At 40.9% G+C, this 20,546-nt stretch overlaps 1 protein-coding gene across 1 annotated transcript in view; it reads left to right on the top strand.

The window, feature by feature from the left end:
• The window catches only part of FAM107B (family with sequence similarity 107 member B), a 207,286-nt gene that overhangs the window by 69,347 nt on the left and 117,393 nt on the right, over positions 1-20,546 (top strand). Inside the window, exon 2 of the mRNA XM_058532450.1 lies at positions 4,707-4,767. Within this exon, the coding sequence (XP_058388433.1) occupies positions 4,707-4,767 (61 nt within the window). The remainder of the gene's footprint in view (positions 1-4,706; positions 4,768-20,546) is intronic.

Raw genomic sequence — 20,546 nt, 5'->3', positions numbered from 1 at the left:
GGAATTTTTATTGTGGGATGTGTTACTAGGTAGAACATTCAACAAAGGTAAAAAGTAGGTGAACAATTGAATCCATTCAACAATTGTTTAACAAGCACCTGTTAAGAAAGCTGATAGACCCTGAATGAAGCTTGAAAAAGGAAGTAGAGTCTTTGCTCTGGAAGACCCTATAATTTAGTGGGATAGACAAGGCTTAGATATGGATTCTATGGAAAATTAAACGTATATTTATTAGTAGCAATGCAATACAATAAGAGAGGCTCTTGACACTGGAATATGGTGGGTGTTGGATATCAATTTCTAAAATTACCTCCAATAAGAGACTCCATCAACACATGGAATTAGATGTTGCCAGAGAGGTTGTAATGAATGGTCACATTTTAACATACAATCTTGCTGAGACATTTTTTAGAGGGAGTTTTGCAGTCTGTGTCAAGAGCCTCAAAAAGACCTTTGATCCAGAATCCTGCTCTTGAAACTTTAATCCAAAATAATTTTAAATTAGAAAAAATAAAAAGCTATACACTTAAAGATGTTCTTCCTAGTGTAGCCCATGGTAGAGAAAACTTGAAAACTCCTCAAATGTTTGGTGATAGGGAAACAGTTATTTAAAATTAAAAGCCAACCTTCTTGGGAAAGAATGTGTCATATTTGGGACCCATTTTCCAAATGAGGGAAGTTGAGGCCAAGAGTCAGTCTTATACTTGCTGTAACAGGTGGAGACAAATTGAACCAGGTTCCCTTAATCCTTAGTCAAGAATTCTATTTCTTTCTCAAACTAACTACCTTCTTGTTCCTAAACATGTTTTCCTAGAGTGAAATGCCCGCTGTTAGTGTTGCAGAACTATGAGGCCAAATTAAAATGACTTGAAGTGTGTCAGTGAAGTTATATTGTTAACGTTTTTGAAAGTTTTTGGTTTTTTTTTTTTTTTTTTTTTACTATTGCTTAACCAGGCAAATCATAGAAAAAGAAACTTATTTGTACCGAAAACATACCTTGAATGCACTCATTATAAAAACTCAGGTTGTCATTTAGGGTGGTATATTATAAATATTTTTTTTGGTGAGGAAGATTAGCCCTGAGCTAACATCTGTTGCCAATCCTCCTCTTTTTGCTGTGGAAGATTGGTCCTGGGCTAACATCCGTGCCCATCTTCCTCTATTTTGTATAAGGGGCACCTGCCACAGCATGGCTTGATGGGTGTTGTGTAGGTCCGCACCCAGGATCCGAACCCATGAACCCTGGGCCGCCGAAGTGCAGCACATGAACTTAACCACTATGCCACTGGGCTGGCCCTGTAAATATTTTTAATTTTCTGTATATTACGATGTTTTGACATCTTAAAAAACCTTTCTGGCTAGCCATTTCTTAGAGATAGCAAGGGGCCCAGCCAAGAGCATGGCTTTGATATGAAAATTAACCAATCCAGAGCCACATCTCCTCCATCTGGCCCATGCACCCCAGGAGGCAATATTCCTCTGCGTTAATCATCTCGGGGCCAGGTACCAGGTAACTGGGGACCACCCCTACAACCCAAAACTCACCGAAATTATTCTAACTAGCCTCTCCTATGCTGTTGACCCCACCCTGCCTTGCCTTTCCCGAGGAAACCCCAATGACGGCCTGGCCTAAGCACTCCCCTCCCTCCTGTCTTCTACTCCTGACCACGGGTGTCTTTCCCAAGTGGCCCTACGTGGTGCGCCACGCCTCCTTCCCTAGCACCTGTGAGTGTAATAAACTCTGTTTTTCCCTGAACCTCTGCTCTGTCTCCTCTTGTGGCCCCACCTGACTGACCATCTCATAAAGAATACAAACCACATGGCCTCTCAATAAAACATCTTGGGATTAGTCCTCAGAGGAAATAGATGAAAAACCCAAATGTTTGCCAAACTTTAATAGCATCTCCTTGGTACATCATCTCTGTCACATTCCATTTAATTAGATTGCAACATGATGTGTGTAAGGTACAGAAGCCAATGATCAATGCACCCCACTCCCGGCTTCCTAGAGCTCAGATGCCCACATTGATGTATCAGCTGATTCTGTTAGAAGTGACAGAAAACCTGATAGAAATGGTTTTATTTAAAAAAATCAATGTATTTTTAAAAAATGAAAAGAAGTGTAATAGCTGACTTAGGCTGAGAAGTCCAGGATTGCGCTTGCTGCAGGCATGGCTGGATTTGGGGTTCGAATGATATCATCCAGACTTGGTATCAGTCCATCTCTTGGCTCTGCCTTCCTTTGTATGGGCTTCTATCTCAGCTGCATGTGACAGCAGCAGCTCCAACTCTCACAGTTGCCTCAGGTTTCAGGGCCAGTGTGTAAGAATAGGAGTCATATTCCCAGAAGTCCAGAGAAAATCTCCCATTAGCCCTTACTGTGTCACATGACCACTCTGAACCAATCCCAGCGAAAATTGCAGTGGACTGATAGACATAGGCCTGGGTCACATGACCGTCCTGCACCAATCACAGGGAAAGGCAATGGATTAATAGACATAGCCCTGGGTCACATGACCACCCTGCACCAATCACAGGGAAATGCAGTGGACTGATGGATACAGCCCTGGGTCACATGACCACAGCTGGAGTGGTGGGGACGGGGTGCATGGGGCATGGAGTTGGTTTCATAGGAACCACATTAAGAGTGGGAAAGGATGACTTTAAAGTGGAAATCAGGACATGCTTACTAGATAGAGTGAGCGAATGCCAGACAGTGATATCAACAGATGTCTACTACAGTTGGACTGTTGTCATTTTATTCTAGCTTTGCTGGGAGAAAGCCAAGAAGAACAAATTCAGCAAATCACAGAATTGCACTGAAGAGAAGAAACATAAGAATCTAGGGAACTCAGCCTTTTTTCTCTAAATAGAACATAGTTTATACTATTGAAGACAGATGCTTATTTATTCTATGCTGAGAGCTCTCCAGCCAAAAGGATTCCAAATATCCTTCCATCTGCAGATCATCCCAGGGCTTTGCAATTTTTAGTAGTTAATGAGAAAACAAGGGGAGGGGCAACTTAAGATGAGGTAATAAATATGTTTGGAGGAAAGCTAAAGGGCTAAGTTATTTCACGATTCTGGAATTCGGAGCAATAAAAAAGTAAATAGTCTTATTGGCTCAAAGGAGAATTCTTTCATCTAGGAAATGCTTTATTTGGGTTATTTTGGCATCTCAAGAGACTTTCCCTGTGGCTGTATTATAGAATAACTCCTCATGTTTTCCTTGTATATTGTCCTGTTGGGCCTTGTGAAACAAGAAATTATTTGCTGCATTTAGTTGCTGTGTGATGGGGCTTTTCTATGATTTACATGTCCTTTGGTATACTATCAATTCACATCCTTTTTAGAAATGTAATTATGAAAGCAATGTTCATTAAATTTCTTGTAACATATAAATTTGAGATAATTGGACAGAAGGCTTGTTTACCCAAATTGCCCATGCCAATGCAATTTCATGGGTTTTAAAAGTAGGACAAATTTTTGGAACTGGTCCCTGATGATGAACGTTTGAAGAAGGTTTTAGATCTCTTGAAAAATATTTATTCCTAATGCAGATGAGATCAATTCCTTTATGAGATGATACTGATGGTGATTTAATGAAACTAATCTTTAAGAATTGAAAAGGACATTTCTTTGTCTTACTAACCAAGCTTGAGAGTCTGATGGATTCTCATCCAAATGAGATGTTACCTAGGAGCTCCAAACTTAGAACAAATTTGGGAGTGCTCTGATATTATGGATAATATCAGCTTGTGAGTTCTATTGTTTCACTCTGGTTACAGAGAAGCCTCAGTTGTCATTTATGGAACCCCACACCCAAATGCTTTATTATGGTCCAGAACATCTTCTATTGGGCTAAAATCTTAGGAGAAACAAAGTATGCACAGAAAGTGTGCCAGTCTAGAAAGGAAGCTGAGTAGGCAACTGCCTGCAGAATAATTCAAGGGATCTTAGAAAGGATCTGCCTGAATATTAAGGTCCCACTGAAATAGCCCATAACAGGTATTTAACAAATATTTGTTCAATGATGAAAAAATAAATGAATGAATCAGCATAAAGTAATCTTGTAGACAAAATTTTTTTTTTTAAAAATCACCATGGAGACATTCCTTCTAATTTACCTCCCTCACTTCTAGCCAAGTCTACTTTTATCCATGCTATATTAGTGACCTTTGTCATTAAAGAATATCATACAGATCTCAAAGAAGATTATGTTCACCCACCTTTCCAGTGATAAAAATAACTGAACTGTGATAGAATTTTCAAAAGTACATGAAATCATCTCTTTGACTTATGAAAAATAAAACAATTCTCTTTGTTGCATCATACTGGCAGAATTTTTATCTTATGGAGAAATCCACCACCACTGTGTCTAAGTAATTGGTGCCTCCAAATGTATTAGTCACAGCTACATACATACAACCCACATCCTGGGTTGTACCATTCCAGGAATGGCATTCATAGACACTTCCACGTGAATGGCACCCTGGAGTCTGTAACCCAGCACCCACATGGTCATTCAACTCAACATCTATTTTTGAATTTGTTGCTTGTTCGAGCCTCAGTTCTTAAGGGCTTGGTCTGATTTGTTCAGATCTTGATCTCAGATTAACTGGTAGGTTTGCAAAACGTGTTGTTGTAAATTAATGCATTATTTTTACTTTTTCCCTATTTTTCTGGTTTGTGGGGCTGGAATTTAGAAAGAAGAGGAATTCCAAGAAGAACCTAAATGCCTCGAGTTGGAACAGAAGATGACATCAGGTAAAGCACATTCCGTGCGACTCCTCCTTTCCTGGGCTGCTGTTGCTGACAGCAGGGCTCACAGTGTCCAAAAGCTTCACAGATTGCAAAGGAAAATCTGTAGGTTCCAAATGATTGGAAACATGACTAGAAATGTCACTTGTGATGTATTCCAGGCACGACATCTGGACAATCTGGTCATGATGCAGAAAATATTCCTCTTGTCTTCTTTCTTTTATAGATTACAGCTCTTGATGAACAAATATTTGCAAAGAAGTAGTTGATGATAATGATGGAGAAATTTCGAATTCGGTAATACTAAAATAAGGAGCGTAGTTATTTACTGAAGTATTTATGATTACCTTGGAAAATGTTATTTAGATGTATTTGCTGTTTTTTTGATGTTAGTGTATAGTTAAATATGCAGCTTTGCTAAAGCAATTTACCCCATAATAGGACTTCCTAGGAGATAATATGGAAAGAAACAAACGATGAGCGAGTTTATAACTTAGTTTCTGACTATGATAATGAGTGTAATGTCATAGAAATAAACATTAGCTAAATGGACTTAATAATAATGCAAGCTACTTCTCAATACACTCAGCTTCTATTATCCATCAGCTTTTGGTTTGGTGTTTTATATGATTTGGGGTTGAAGAGGGCTCCAGATGTGTTTGCTGCTGGCAGAGGCTCACGTTCTTGTAATTTAATGGAAATCAGACAGCAGAATTAAGAAATTAGAAATAATAATGAAAAGAATATGCAAAGTGAGGAGGGAAAGGTGGCGCCCTACTCCGATATAGATGGAGGAGAGAGAATTAGCAATTAACCAGCTCCGCCACCTCCCTTTACACTCCTCCCAAATTTCCTGTATCCCCACCAATAACCAATATTGCTTTAGGTTAAAGCCTCTTCCTAGGACATTCTCCCCTTGCAGGCCCTTGCGTGGTCGGCTCCTTCACATCAATCAGGTCTCAGCTCAAATGTTCAATCTCAGAGGCCACCTTGTCATTCCTTCAAATCACTCTTTATCCCATTTCCCTTTTTTATTTTTTCCATAACACTTGTTACGACCCCAAATCATCTTTCTATTGATTGATTTATGTACTTATTGTCCCCTAGAGAGCAGAGACCTTACCTGTCTTGTTTAATGGTTTCCCTAGCACCTTGGACAGTGCCTTGCACATAGTAATCATTCAGTAAATTCTTTTGCGTCCCTCGTGTCCACTATGTGCAAGGCATTCTCTTTCTCTCTGGAATGGAGATGTGGGTAGGATGGGCTTGATGTGAGTCAACTCCATGCCTATTTTGGATTTCTAGAGTATAAAAGACAACAAGATGTGACATTTGCCATCAAGAAAACAAATTATATCTAAGAGACAGACGCGGTTAGAGCATAAGAAATAACGTGAAAAGATAGACACAATCAAAGCACTACGGGAGCACTGAGGAAGGGGCAACTAAACTTGCATTGGGGAAGTAGGATCTAAGAGGTCTCCTTGGTTTGATGATGCTTGTAATGAATTTAGAGTTTGAAAGCAGGGGCATAGGAGGACAGAGTTGGAGTTTGCCCATCATACCCCTGAAAATTGTTGTGAGTGCCACTTTTGCACGCTTTTCCAATTTTGCTCTTGATTTTCAGTTCCTCAGCTGGAGAAGAAGGCTGGAATGATGGCCATTGCTGAGTTAATGCAAATTTGGCCAACCAAGAGACTTTGAGTTTCCCAGCTGCTGCTATAAATGGTATTATTTGCTCTCTTGGCATAGTGCCCACTACATTTTGAAGACATTTGTTCACACCCAAAGCCTTGATTACTCCTCACATTGTGAAGGCATCACTACTTACCAAGGCTTTTCTAAGACATGAGTAGACTCCAATGAGTCCTACTGTGAAATCTCAGGGTGAGAAATCAGAGAGCTCATTCTCAGTCTGTCATGGTTCCTAGATCATTAGGCCCTCAGAGCATCTTACTAGAAATCTGGTGTAGTGGTAAAGATTTCCCTCTGCAAATACATTTGGAGTCAGAGATCCTGGTGAAACATAATTCCACAGAAAAGGAGGGACATGGTTTAGTTAGAAATCTATAATCCCAATATCTTTGTGATTGGATTGTATGGTTTTAGATTTTGGATTGTGAATAAATGGCTTATTTCTCTGTGTTCTTCAAAAAACACTTAATGAGCTTATTGTCTAGAATTTCAAGCAGAAAATGCAAAGAGTTTCTCACTATTTCTAAAAAAAATTCTTGGGTCCACTGACTTTGGGCCTTGCTGTGGAGTTCCTCTTCTTAATTCAGGATTTACTCCGGGCCTCTGTCTTTGTACACATTGTAGCTTTAGTGTACTTATGTCCCTAGTTTTAGTCCATTCAATTCCAATCTACTGTATTTATTAACCATTCTTTGAAATTCTGTTAGGTGTAAATTTTGTCGGCTAGGTTATTTGTAAAATATTAACTAAGAAATGTTTATTGGGTGTCAACTAAGTGTTAGATGTTGTGCTAGGAATTATGCTATATTTAGCGTGGTAAATAGGACAGAGGTGACTCCATATTTCATGGAGCTTACAGGAAAATGAGAAACGCAGCCATTAAATAAAAGAAAACGTAAATTATAGAGAAATTATAGCCTTTATTTATTTATTTTAACAGTTTTATTTATTTATTTTATTTTTTTGTGAGGAAGATCAGCCCTGAGCTAACATCCATGCTAATCCTCCTCTTTTTGCTGAGGAAGACCGGCTCTGAGCTAACATCTATTGCCAATCCTCCTCCTTTTTTTTTGTTTCCCCAAAGCCCCAGTAGATAGTTGTATGTCATAGTTGTACATCCTTCTAGTTGCTGTATGTGGGACGCGGCCTCAGCATGGCCAGACGAGAGGTGCGTCGGTGCACGCCCGGGATCCGAACCTGGGCCACCAGTAGCGGAGCGTGCGCACTCAACCGCTAAGCCACGGGGCCGGCTCAATTATAGCCTTTAAACAAGTAAAATATAAGTTACACGGAAACGATGCTGTGGAAGTCTTGCCTTAACAGAGCTTATAGTTAAACAGGGCCCATAAAACATGGACAGAGGAAGCTGAGAGAAAAGGTTAGGTACAGCACGGGGCTAAAATAGAGACATGAGAAGGGGGATGGGAGCACCAAAGAGGCAAGAGGAATTCAATTTGGGGGATCCAGGAAGTTATCTGAGAGATCGTGGCATATGAGCTGGGTCTTGAAGGATAGATATGAAATACATTTGTAAAGAGAGACACATTAGCCCGAGTGTTTACAAAGTGAAAACCAAACACTGTAAATTGAATCTTAAGTGATACCTATCTGGAGTTTGGCCCCTATTTGGCTGATGACCTAATCCTTAGGCATCTGTCACTTTATCCTGAGGTCTATAATTTATACTTGCAGGGCCCACCCAGGGGGCAATGACAGGTTAATTGGGAGAGTGTTCAAAGTTTACCACCATCATCCCCTGTCCTCTGCTCTCTAATAATTCAGCGTCTGTGTACATTTCAGGTTTTTTTTAGTAAATGACCTGTCTGTGATAGACAGAATCCTACTGCCTACTCAGAATCAGGCGACATTTCCCCTTGACTTGGTGGATATATTAGCTGAGTGGATAGGGTAGCCTATTTATAATAAGTCTCTTTTAATGTGATACATTGCAGGGTGCTGTTAGCTGGTGCTCCATTTCAGCAAGACCAGTGCCAGGCAGGTTCATCAGGTAGATGAAGTTCACCATTGCCTCCAGCCTGCCCTTTTCATGCCCTGCTCCTCCTCAGTGGCGGGCCCTCCTCACTACCTTGGGTCCCCAGTCTCTCTACCATCAAAAGAACATGTGCATATTAGTTTACATCATTGTGTTGCCTCTTCTTCAGCCTGTTGGTATTTTAAGTCACAAATCTACCTTTGGAATGAAAAAATGTGGTGCCTGTTAAAGGGATTTTAAACAGCAGCAAACAGGTAAAGAAGAGAGGGCATTTCTGGCTACAGTCACAACGCATGTTAGCCACTTTCTTAACCTGAGCAGAGGAAGGCCCTGAATCATGGGGACACTCAGCGAAGATTCCATCAGACTGTGTGTTCCTTAAAAGGAGGGATTATGACTGTTTACAAGTGAGGTTAGATCCTTTACTGAAAGGCGCCATTTTAAAGACATATTGCATCCTTCTCATAGAACATTCAGTGCAAAAATAAAGGATAGAAAACTGTACTTGGGCTATGCCCATAACTCTGCACAGGGAAAGGGAAGAATGACGTAATGGACCCATGAAAAACAGTGATAGGAGTGGAGGTATTGTGGAGGCAAGATTTCCATACTTAAGAGTTCTTTTGATGTGGCCATGATGTCATTCATATAATAGAGAAAAAACAAAGATACTTGACGAAGACTGATAAAGAGGAGGTCACAATCCCAAACCGAGAGAACTATATGTCAGCAAGAAGGCACAATTTGAAGCCCGCAACATGACCCTCTGCGGATAAGCAGCTGAGGACAGGTGAAGACACGCACTCACATGTTCTCACCTGGGTTCATGCTGCATGTCTCAGCAGCTGTTATACCAAAGTTGTAAGACTTTTTGGTCTGCATGGCTCATGCCCCCACCTCCTCTCAAGTCTTTCTTCTGTGGGTAGTCTTTCTTTCCTTTTTTGCCTTTCCATGGAATGTGTTCCTTTCCCAGAGCCTTCTAGGGTTGCTCTGACTTTATTTTAGAGAAGTTTTATGATGAGCCTTCATTTAATCTCTTTCTATTCCACTGAAAGGCCCTTGGAACAAGCCAAGCTTGTTCCACACAACAGCCTATAAAGGCCGTCAATATTGAATAAGATTAAAACTGAACATTACTTTTTTATTTTTTTATTTTATTTATTTATTTATTTTGTGAGGAGATCAGCCCTGTGCTAACATCTGCCAATCCTCCTCTTTTTTTTTGCTGAGGAAGACTGCCCCTGGACTAACATCAGTGCCCATCTTCCTCCACTTTACATGGGACGCCGCCACAGCATGGCTTGCCAAGCGGTACGTCGGTGCGCGCCCAGGATCCCAACCGGCGAACCCCGGGCGGCTGCAGCGGAGCTCACGCATTTAAGAGCTTGCGCCACCGGGCCGACCCCTGAACATTACTTTTTTAGTACAGAGGCTCAGCTTTATAGCTGACATAAAGAAACTACAGATCCTGCTCAAACTAATCTTATTTGTAGCCAAATGACTAGAAATTATGTAGTACCAGTTTTCTAGAGAGAAAGCGAGATTAGCGACCTTTCAGACATGGTATATCATATCTTCATTTATTCATTCATTCCCTTATGAGCAGGGAGATGGATGAATTGCCAGCTCTGCTTTCTGGAGAGAATTCTTTTTAAAAATGAATTGCATCCTTTCTGGTGGCAAAAAAAATTAAATGTGTTTTTAAAATGTTGGCTCGATCTTACCATTTTTCTTGCCCATGCATTGCTTTAGAAGCAGGTCAAGGATTTTTGAATGCTGAAACAACTTTTAAATGTGTTTAAAATTCAAGAAGACTTTGCAGAATCCTTATTATGTCTAGGTTGCATTCAACCCATGCTGTCAGAGCCCCAAGATTACAACACTTTGATCATAAGAAAGGAGAATCCTATAAGTTGACGCCATTTTGTGACAGCCAAAGGGTTTCATGGGAACACTCTCTTTTTGCTAAAGGTCACCTAGGGTTGAGTGGGGCCCAGCACAATGTCAGAGTTTGCTGTCTGTGTCATGTGCATTTAGTCAAGTTTTCATTTCCTGTGGTTTGTAGGTTTCTTAAGTGTGAAGTAAACCCCAAACGGTTAAAAATCTTCAACTAAAAATGGATGCAATGAGTCAAAAAATATGTGTATTTTTGCAACCTTTATGAGGAAGTGAGACCAGGGTTCCACCGAGCAGCTTCTTGAGTGTGTGACGCCAGCCCCCTTCGTGAAGTCGATGAAACTCAGAGGTCATACTTTCTGGCTGGGGGTCTTGGGAGGTGACAAAATGAAACCCGTTCTCTGATAATTCAGACAAATAAAGTGTCTGCTTTTACTTTCATGTCATGGTAGAACAGTCAAAACGAGGTTTCCACCCCAACCAACCAGTCATACCCACTTCAATTGTGCCAAAAAGTTATTTATCTTCCTTACTAATTTTTCTGAGGCTCTGGCCAAAGAACAAATAGAAAACAGTTCAGGTAAGGAAGTGAGAAAACAGAAGGGTAGTGTACTTCCTTTATCCTGAGTTTGCTTTCTTTCCGTCCGCTTCACCTTGGAACAGACAGTCTGAGGTTCTAGGAGGTCTTTTTTTAGAAAAATGCTACTGGGGGTTGTAGATGACTTTCAGCGGAGAGCTGATCCTAAACTCCTGTATGGGACTTAGCTATCATATTTTTATTTTAATCTAAGTTATCTCACTATTTTGTCTCTACCTCAAGTAATGATTGCATGTTCACCATCATATAAATTCTTCCCAAGAAGTGAAGGCAGCAACATGCTTGTTGCTGGAGGTTCACCAGAGGAACAGACCTGTGAAGGTGTATATTCTCTATTCCAAGAACTAAAACACCACTGGACAGGTGGCCATGGGCTCTAACCTATATTCATAAAGAGGAAGATGTTTCTAGAATTTACTTACAGATCTTGCATTATCAGTGTGACTAGGAGAAAATTTTTTTTTGGCCTAGATTTTGTTCACCTGTTAAATCAGTTGGATTTGCCCTAGAATACAAGGAGATGTTTCTCCGGTGACCAGTTGTCTTTGGCAGGAGAAGGCAGCAAGGGTATGCTTCGAGTCTGAGGTGAAGGGAGACTTCCTGGCCTGCCTGTTAAAGATGTCCCAAGCTACCCCCAGTTCTCCACCATTTTGCATTGAGAAGGTGTCAGACTAATGAAATCAGGTTTCCATGTTCTCAGCGCTCTCCTAGGCAAAATCTGTTAAGTGATATCACCACCCACAGCTCAGAAACCACAGCATCTGTCCTCCTCAGGGTCACCCAGAGAGCAGTCTCTGCTATTTCTCCTCTCTCCATGGGCAGAGAGCTAATCGTTTCCAGATGTTTTTATTCTGGAATTTCAACAGACCCCTTATTGTTCATGAATGGGAAAACACAAATATGAATAAAAATGAGGGTTTGGTTTAGTCGTCTGTGTTCAAGGTACACCGGATGTGTCATTGATTGGCTGGCCACCTGTGCCTTGAAGAGGGGCTGAAATGCACCTGTACAGCAAATGTTCAGTTTTAATACTATGCCCACGAGTCCCATGAGACACCTTGGTAGCTTTATCATGTACTACTCTCCATCCAATCCTACATCCCCTGAGCACAGTGGAAACAGAGGCACAGAACTTTCCAGAAATTTATCCAGGTCATAAAGTGAACCGGTTACCAGAAATGAAATTTTCAGTGTGGCACTACTTGCAGCAGAATTGCCTAATTTGTGTGTATGGTTGTGCCAGAAGATGTGTTCCTATGCTAATTCATTTTCTTATATTATTTTCCTGTTTGTTTAAAATGCATTATTGGGCCTTTGTAAGAATCCCTTTGAGGAGAAAGAATTGTGAAGGTGACATTAATATACAAAAGCAGCCATGACTGAAGTAGCACATGCATTAAGTAAATCAAACTGTAAGACGATGGTGTTTAAATGTTTCCATCCTGGAGGAATCTCTCTACCCATTTCCCTCTTCTCACTTCCTTTCCCCACACATGAGTCAAAAGATGGAACTTGTGTTGCATGCCGTGCATTTGGGTGCCCAACCCACTCTCTCCTTAGAACGTACCTTTCCTCTCGTTCTAAGGATATGGAGAGTGGAAACCATCATCTAGAAATCTCAAAGATTGTTGTTGTTGTTGCTATTTGCCCACGTTGCCCTGCAGACATTTAAATGAAGTGGCATTTTTGGTCCCCAGAGTCTTCTGAAGTCAGCTTCTTTATTTCCCCTCACTCCCCGTGCTCCTGTTCAACCTGGCTTCGCGGCCACCACGCCTTACTACACGCTTCAGTGATTCCTGGTGGGTCAGCCACTGCTCCAGAATTTGTATATAGGCGGGCACAGGGTCAAGCCATATGGTTGAAAAGACTGTAGGGACTTGTCTAAAGTTGTTTTTGTAACATTGAAAAACGTCATTGTCCGTATCAAAGAGGGGAGGCAGGACTGATGAAGTTGGGGGTATGGCTGACATTCAGTGCCCCACCCGTGCACAGCGGCCCCACTTCCAGCACCTGCAGGTCTCTGCCTGAGACTTTTTCTTCCAGAACCTGCTCTAACACCCTCAGAGTAGCCCTCAAGCAATCACTGATGGGACTTGGTGAATAAATACTGCTGTGCGCTGGCCCCTTGGGGATGACAGCTGTGGAGCACATGTCCCCGAGCTGCCCCAGCAGAGTTAAACCGCAGTCACCCACAGAAGTAGCTGCCCGTTGTTTTTTGTTGTTGAGATGTATGAGTTCTTTACATATTTTGGAAATCACCCTTATCAGATACATGACTTGCAAATATCCTCTCTCAGTTGGTAGGTCGTCTTTTGGACTTGTTGACGGTTTCTTTAGTCACGCAGAAGATTTTTAGTTTGATGTAGTGCCATTTGTTTATCTTTTCTTTTGTTTCTCTTGCCTAAGGAGACGTATTCGAAAAGATACTGCTCAGGCCAATGTCAAAGAGCATATTGCGTATGTTTTCTTCTAAGAGTTTTATGGTTTCAGGTCTTACAGTTAAGTCTTTAATCCATTTTGAGTTAACTTTTGTGATTGGTATAAGATAATGGTCTACTTTCCTTCTTTTGCTTGGCTGGCCAGTTTTCCCAAAGCCATTTATGGAATAGACTCTCCTTTCTCTATTTTTTTGGCTCTTTTGTCAAAAATTAGCTGTCCATAAATATATGGGTTTATTTCTGGGCTCTCAATTCTGTTCCATTGATCTGTGTATCTTTTTTTGTGTGTCAGTACCATCCTCTTTTGATTACTGTAGCTTTGTAATATATTTTGAAATCAAGGAGTGTGATACCTCCAGCTGTGTTCTTTTTTCTCAGGATTCCTTTGGCTATTTGGGGTCTTTTGTTGTTCCACATAAGTTTTAGGATTTTTTGTTCTATTTCCGTGAAAAATATCATTAGGACTTTGAAAGGGATTGCATTGAATCTGTAGACTGCTCTAGGTAGTATGGACATTTTAGCTATGTTAGTTCTTCCAATCCATGAGCACAGACTATCTTTCCAAACAACCAGATTAAAAAATAGGCAGAGGATTTCAACAGATATTTCTCCAAAGAAGATGTACAGATGGACAACAGGTGCGTGACAAGATGCTCAACATCACTAATTATTAGGGAAATGCAAATCAAAACCACAATGAGTCATCACCTCAGGCCCATCAGAATAGCTGTTGTTAAAAAGGCAAAAAAAAACAAGTCTAGAGGATGTAGAGAAAAGAGAACCTTCATACACTGTTGGTGGGAATGTAAACTGGTGCAGCCACTGTGGAAAACAGTATGGAGATTCCTCAAAAAATTAAAAATAGAAATACCAGGGGGCAAGCCTGGTGGCTTAAGCGGTTGGGTGTGCGTGCTCCACTGTGGCGGCCTGGGGTTCCCTGGTTCGGATCCCAGGTGTGCACAGACGCACCGCTTGGCAGGCCATGCTCTGGCGGCATCCCATATAAAGTGGAGGAGGATGGGCACGGATGTTGGCTCAGTGCCGGTCTTCCTCAGCAAAAAAAAAAAAATAAAAGGGGGGAGGATTGGCGGATGTTGGCACAGGGCTGATCTTCCTCACAAAAAAAATAAATAAATATAAATAAATAAATAAAAATAGAAATACCATATGATCCAGCTGTGCCATTACTGGGTGTTTATCCAAAGAACATGAAAATGCTAGTTCGAAAAGATGTATGCACCCATATGCTTATTGCAGCATTATTCACAATAGCAAGACATGAAAGAAACCTAAGTGCCCATCAACAGATGAATGGGTAAAGAAGATGTGGTATATACATATGTACAATGGAATACTACTCAGTCATAAAAAAGATGAAATCTTGCCATTTCCAACAACACGGATGGAACGTGAGGGTATTATGTTAAGCGAAATAAGTCAGATGGAGAAGCCAAATACCCTATGATTTCACTTACATGTGGAAGATAAACAAACAGACACATAGATACAGAGAATAGATTGGTGGTTACCAGAGGGGAAGGGACTGGAGGGAGGGCTAAAGGGGTAAAGGGGTGCATATGTATGGTGATGGATAAAAAATAGACTATTGGTGGTAAACACGATGCAGTCTATACAGAAGTCGAAATATGATGTACACCTTAAATTTATATAATGTTATAAAGCAATGTGACCTCAATAAAAAAATAAAAAGAAGTAGTTGTCTGAATAAAACCCTGAGCCGGCTGCTCTCCCTCCTGTCTTACCACCCTCCTCCCCTCCTGGTGTTCCCTTCGCCTCCCATACAAACAGCTTCTGGGGAAACCCACACAAAGAGAGGGTCCCTTAGCACAGTCACTGCATTGAACACAACCATAACATATTTAAAATGAGCCCGACAGAGATCTCAAAAAAAAAAAACTTTCAAAAAAAATTAAAAAATAAAACAAATGCAAAATAGCTGCTTTAATTACAACGCTATTAGCTGGTCAAAACGGTGGCATTCCCAAGCTTCTAAAAATTCTCTGACCTTTTCTGAATGCAGAGTTCTATCCTTACCTGTCCGTCGGGGGATGTTTAATGATTAGTAAGAAGGAATGAGAATTTTCCATCTTGGAGCTGACTATCACAAAGCGTATTTGCTTAGATACTGCCCTATTTTGACTCATTTTGAACAAGCTTGATTTGAGTTTGAGTGGATTTGAATCATAAAATCATTTGGTTTTGAGCCCTAAACGTGGGCCCCAGTGTTCCGCTTCATTACTGATTAGATCAGCGTGAACTCGAATAATCATTTACCCTGTTTTGAGCCTGTTTTTGAAAACCGCTTAGGAAAGAACAGCTCTGGTTCCTTATCTTTCATCACAGAGAAAGAATGAGAGAAAGAGACAATAAAATACGAAAGTAAAATGTTAATTAAGGCCTTTCTCTAACGAATTGTGGCTGAGGGTTGATTTGCAGTCTACGTCCCACGCAGACATTCAGAAACAGCGAGTAACTCCTAAAAGTTGAAAGGTGATTTTAACTGCTTCTGACTGGGTACAAACAGAGAAAACTCAGCTTGTAGATGTGTTTTGTTTGGTCTGCACTCTTTAAAGTTTTTTAAAATTAGTTGCCAATGTTTAGAAAGTGGAAAATTTCTTATAAAAATCTAGGTTCCGATTTCTCTTGAGAAACTGTAAGAGCTAGCCAAACCAGGCCTGCATTCCTAGTGGTAAAAAAAAAAAAATCAGCTGGAGTCACATCTTTTAGAGGCTCCCTCCCCATCCTGCCTGTGGTCCGAGGACCAGGTGAGATGTGTGGGGGCTGTTGCTATGGAAACAGGGGAGGACATGCTTGCATCAAGTTGATGAGCACTTACCTGGGCAAGTGATCTTTGCACAATTCTCTGAAGCCTCCTGTGGTTACATTTTCTTCTGTGTGAGAGCCTAATACTATACTATTCAGGGGCTTCTCATGATTTTAGCAATGGAAGATGATAAACATTTGCAACTATGAAGGGTACCACCAGGACCCCGAACCACTTAATGGATGAGTGTGGCTGAAGAGCTAGAAGTATAGTTCCAGCTTGCGCCTTGATGACACAGGACATTGGAGGACTCGGGGACAGCTACAGGGCCACAGGCTTCTCCTCTAGGTCTTCTCCTTTCACGGGAACTGAGAGGCGCCTGTGTTCTCCCCGAGAGAGCTGCAGTGAAGGACATCTGTTTCTGCCCTTGTTCAGCAAGACTGATGTAAAATTCCGTTTGTGAGCATTTGCCCGTCTGGCTGTGTGCCTGGCACCTTTCAGATGGATTTTGATCAAGCATGACTCCAGTGTGTATAGTAATCATGGAAAATTTCAGCTTTCTTATCCAAGGAGAAACTGACAAAAAGGACTGACTGCCCTTGGCTTTTTCCGAGCCATGGAAGCAGAACAGATCAAGGACTCAAAGTCAGGGCACATTTTGCAAAGGTCCAATTCTAGTATTTGGCCGTAATTATAAATACTGTGGTATCCATTCAATCGGTCACGTGGTTAATTTGTCTGTGTGTTCAGCAAGTGTTTTTGGAGCCTGCCCTCTATGCTGGACAACTGACAGAGGGTCTTAAGTCTTGCCTTCTCGGTTTTATATCCACTCAGACCCAGTTACTGCCCTCAATCCTAATAGTCATATTTCCAGAAGTTTGTGCTTTACTATTTTTTCTGTGCCCCAATTCTTTTTATGGCTGCCCTGCTCTAAGTGGGTTCACAGTACATAGTTCCCTCCAACAATTTGAAAATGCTTAAAGAAAATGGATAATTGTATGACTTCCTTTGAGAGACAACAACTTTCTCTGCTCCTTACCACTGACAACCCATTGATCGCATCCTGAGTTAATCTGGTCCAGCTGCCATTTTTGATTTGTGCATATTCAGGATCATATTATCTGAACTGTTCTTTTCTAACAGCTGAAGCAAAATATCTGGTAAGCATGCTTCCCTGACACTCTGACAATAACACTAGCCATCATTTACTAAGTACTTGGGATGCATTGTGCACCGTGCTAAGTGCTTTACGTGGATTTCTTAGTTAATCTTCTTAACAGCCCTGTGAAGTGGGTACTATATTAGCCCCACTTTGCAGATAAGGAAACTTAAGCTTAAAAAAGTTAATTTACCCCAGCATAGGCCTGATTGAGTCCAAAGCTCTATACTCTTAGCCATTTCAGCAACTCTGCAAATACCAATATGGCTTCTGGACAGAGTTGAGAATTTCTGAGCAGTCCCATACTGAGAGGGTTGATTTTACCCTGTGATTTCAGCAAGTTTATCAGCAGGCATCTTAGATCTGGTGCCCTTTATAAAGCTTGAGCCTCCCGGTTTCCTGAAGGAGGGAGCGCTGGTCTAGGGCAAGTTCTTGGAATTTGCCCTGGGCATATAAAGTCATGCTTTGGAAGTAAAGAAATGAGTCTTTCCTTTTTTTTTAATAAAGATTTGGTGAGGGTGAGTATCTATGTTTTACATCTGCTTCACTCTATTAGGACATTTTGTTTAAATCTGGTAGAATCAAATACAATAACAAACTTCCTCCAATCTTGGCTTTTCCTTCCAACTGTATGATTTCTGTTTATGGTGTCACCATCCATCTTGGCTTCAAGCTTCAAGGCCATGTTTGATTTCTTCTTTCCACTTAACCTCTATATCAATCTTATGGAGTTCCTTTGCAGCATTTCTCATATCCATTCCAACTTTTCCAGCCCTGCTGTCACACTCCAGTTTAGGTCATTATTCCCTCATACCCAAACTATTTTAATAGTTTCCTAACTGGTCTTTCTGCATCCAGGCTTTGCCTGCTCTTATTCATCCTAGATACCACTGTCAGAGTATCTATTCATCTACTAAAATCACACCTAGGCTTGGAGGTCCAAGTCAAATTCTATAGTCTCAATGCAGTAATGGAGTTCATACCAAGAGGCAATCTCTCCAATACCTCTCTACGGCCCATAATTTACGGTTATGTGCAGACATGTCTTATCTCTGCCAGTTCATCCAATATTCACAGTCTCTTCTTTAGCCACAGGATCCTGATATTGTTGGGTACAGTTTTAGGCCCAGGCATAAAACTACATTTCCCAGCCTCCCTTACAGAGAGGGCTAGTCAACGATACTGAAGCAGCCAGGGGATGTCTTAATTGGGTTACCCCAGAAGTAGATCCTAAGACAAGCATCCCAGCACAGTTTGTTTGGAGGAGATCTCAGGAAGCACAGGTAGTGGAGAGGGGGGTGAAACAGTACAAGGCAGGCAGCCAATCAGGGTTGGTTATTAAGAAAACAATCACTTCTGGTGACTGGAGTTTCATCCCACCAGGGAACTATGGGATACACCTTAGGTGCTGGCAGTTTCAAATTGGGACAGTGTGCACCAAAGATGATAAGAGCAAGGGAATGTGGCTGGGTTTTATTTTTAATAGACTTTATTTTTTCAGAGTAGTTTTAGGTTGACAGCAAAATTGAGTGAAAGGTACAGAGATTTCCCATATGCCCCCTGCCCCCACATATGCATAGCCTTCCCCCTTATCAACATCACTCACCAGAGTGGGACATTTGCTGTAATCAATGAACCTACATCCATACATCATAGTCACACAAAGTCCATAGTTTCCATTAGGGTTCCTTCTTGGTGTTGTACTTTCTATGGGTTTGGACAAATGTGTAATGACATGTATTCATCATTATAATATCATGCAGAGTAGTTTCACTGCCCTCAAAATCCTCTGTGCCTATTCATCTATCCCTGCTCCCCAACCCTTGGCAACCACTGATCTTTTTACTGTCTTCATAGTCTTGGCTTTTCCAGAATGTCATAGAGTTGGAATCATACAGTATGTAGCCTTTTCAGACTGGCTTCTTTCCCTTAGTAATGTGCATTTAAGGTTCCTCCATGTGTTTCCATGGCTTGATAGCTCATTTCTTTTCAGTACCGAATAATATCCCATTGTCCTGATGTACCACAGTTTATGTATTCATTCACCTACTGAAGGACATCTTGATTGCTTCCAAGTTTGGGCACTTATGAATAAACTGCAGTAGACATCTGTGGGCAGATTTTTGTGTAGACAAAATTGGTGGTTAAGTTACAATCCTTTAGGTAAATACCAAGGAGTGCAATTACTGAATCGTATGGTAAGAGTATGTTCAGTTTTGTAAGAAACTGCCAAACTGTCTTCAAAGTGGCTGTTCCATTTTGCATTCCCACCAGCAATGAATGAGAGTTCCTGTTGCTCCACATCCCCGTCAGCACTTGGTGTTGTCAGTGTTTTGGATTTTGGCCATTCTATTAGGTGTGTGGTAGTATCTCATTGTCGTTTTATGGCTAGGTTTTTTAAGAAAAAATAACATTTTAACTTTTACTAAAAGCATGTATTACTTATTAAATATTTAGTCATGTAATGAAATGGAAAAAAGCTAATTATTTAATGTTAAGTGAAAAAAAGTAGGATATAAAATTGTTTACTATAATTACTACTACAAAACACAAAAACTGATTTGTAGCTTTATAAAATGGAGGAAAAATCCAGAATGCTCAAAGTAGTTGTTCACCTTCACAGCCATAGCTCCTAGCACAATAAGTATGCAATGGATATTTGTTGTTCTTAAATAAGTACTGGGATTAGGGATGAATCTATTTTAATTTTATTTTTAATCTATTTTCCAAATTTGCCATAATGAAATGCTATAAGTTTCATAATGAAAAAAATGTAACTATACAAATAAGATAATTTCTCAACCTCCAAAACAGTAACACAGGGGAAGGGACTTCAATGTTGTTCATAAAAAAGCTTCAAATGTAGCATCTACTGCCGTGGAGCTTCTGGAAATCTCCATCAAGAGAGCACACCCTTCCACCTGCTTCCTGTCTGGATCATTGACAGGCTATCATGGCCGCCATCTTGGACCATGTGGTGACTTTGAGGAGGAAACCACATGTTAAGAATGGTGGAAGAAAAACCCAGGAGAAGCTTGGGTGTCTGGTGACCCGGAGGCTACAACACCAACTCTGGACTGCCTCCCCGCAGGCTCCTTTCATTGTAAGAACTAAAAAGTAAAACCTTCTATCTCCCTTACACGGCCATTATGTGTTACTGCTATTTGTAGCCAACCCTAATCCTCACTTGTGTTTCTTTTGCAAGATGGGGAAGCTTCTTG

This window comes from Diceros bicornis, chromosome 36, assembly GCF_020826845.1.
Source record: "Diceros bicornis minor isolate mBicDic1 chromosome 36, mDicBic1.mat.cur, whole genome shotgun sequence".
Classification (NCBI taxonomy): domain Eukaryota; kingdom Metazoa; phylum Chordata; class Mammalia; order Perissodactyla; family Rhinocerotidae; genus Diceros; species Diceros bicornis.
Note: the sequence above shows the minus strand (reverse complement) of the source record. Positions and strands in the feature narration are given on the sequence as shown.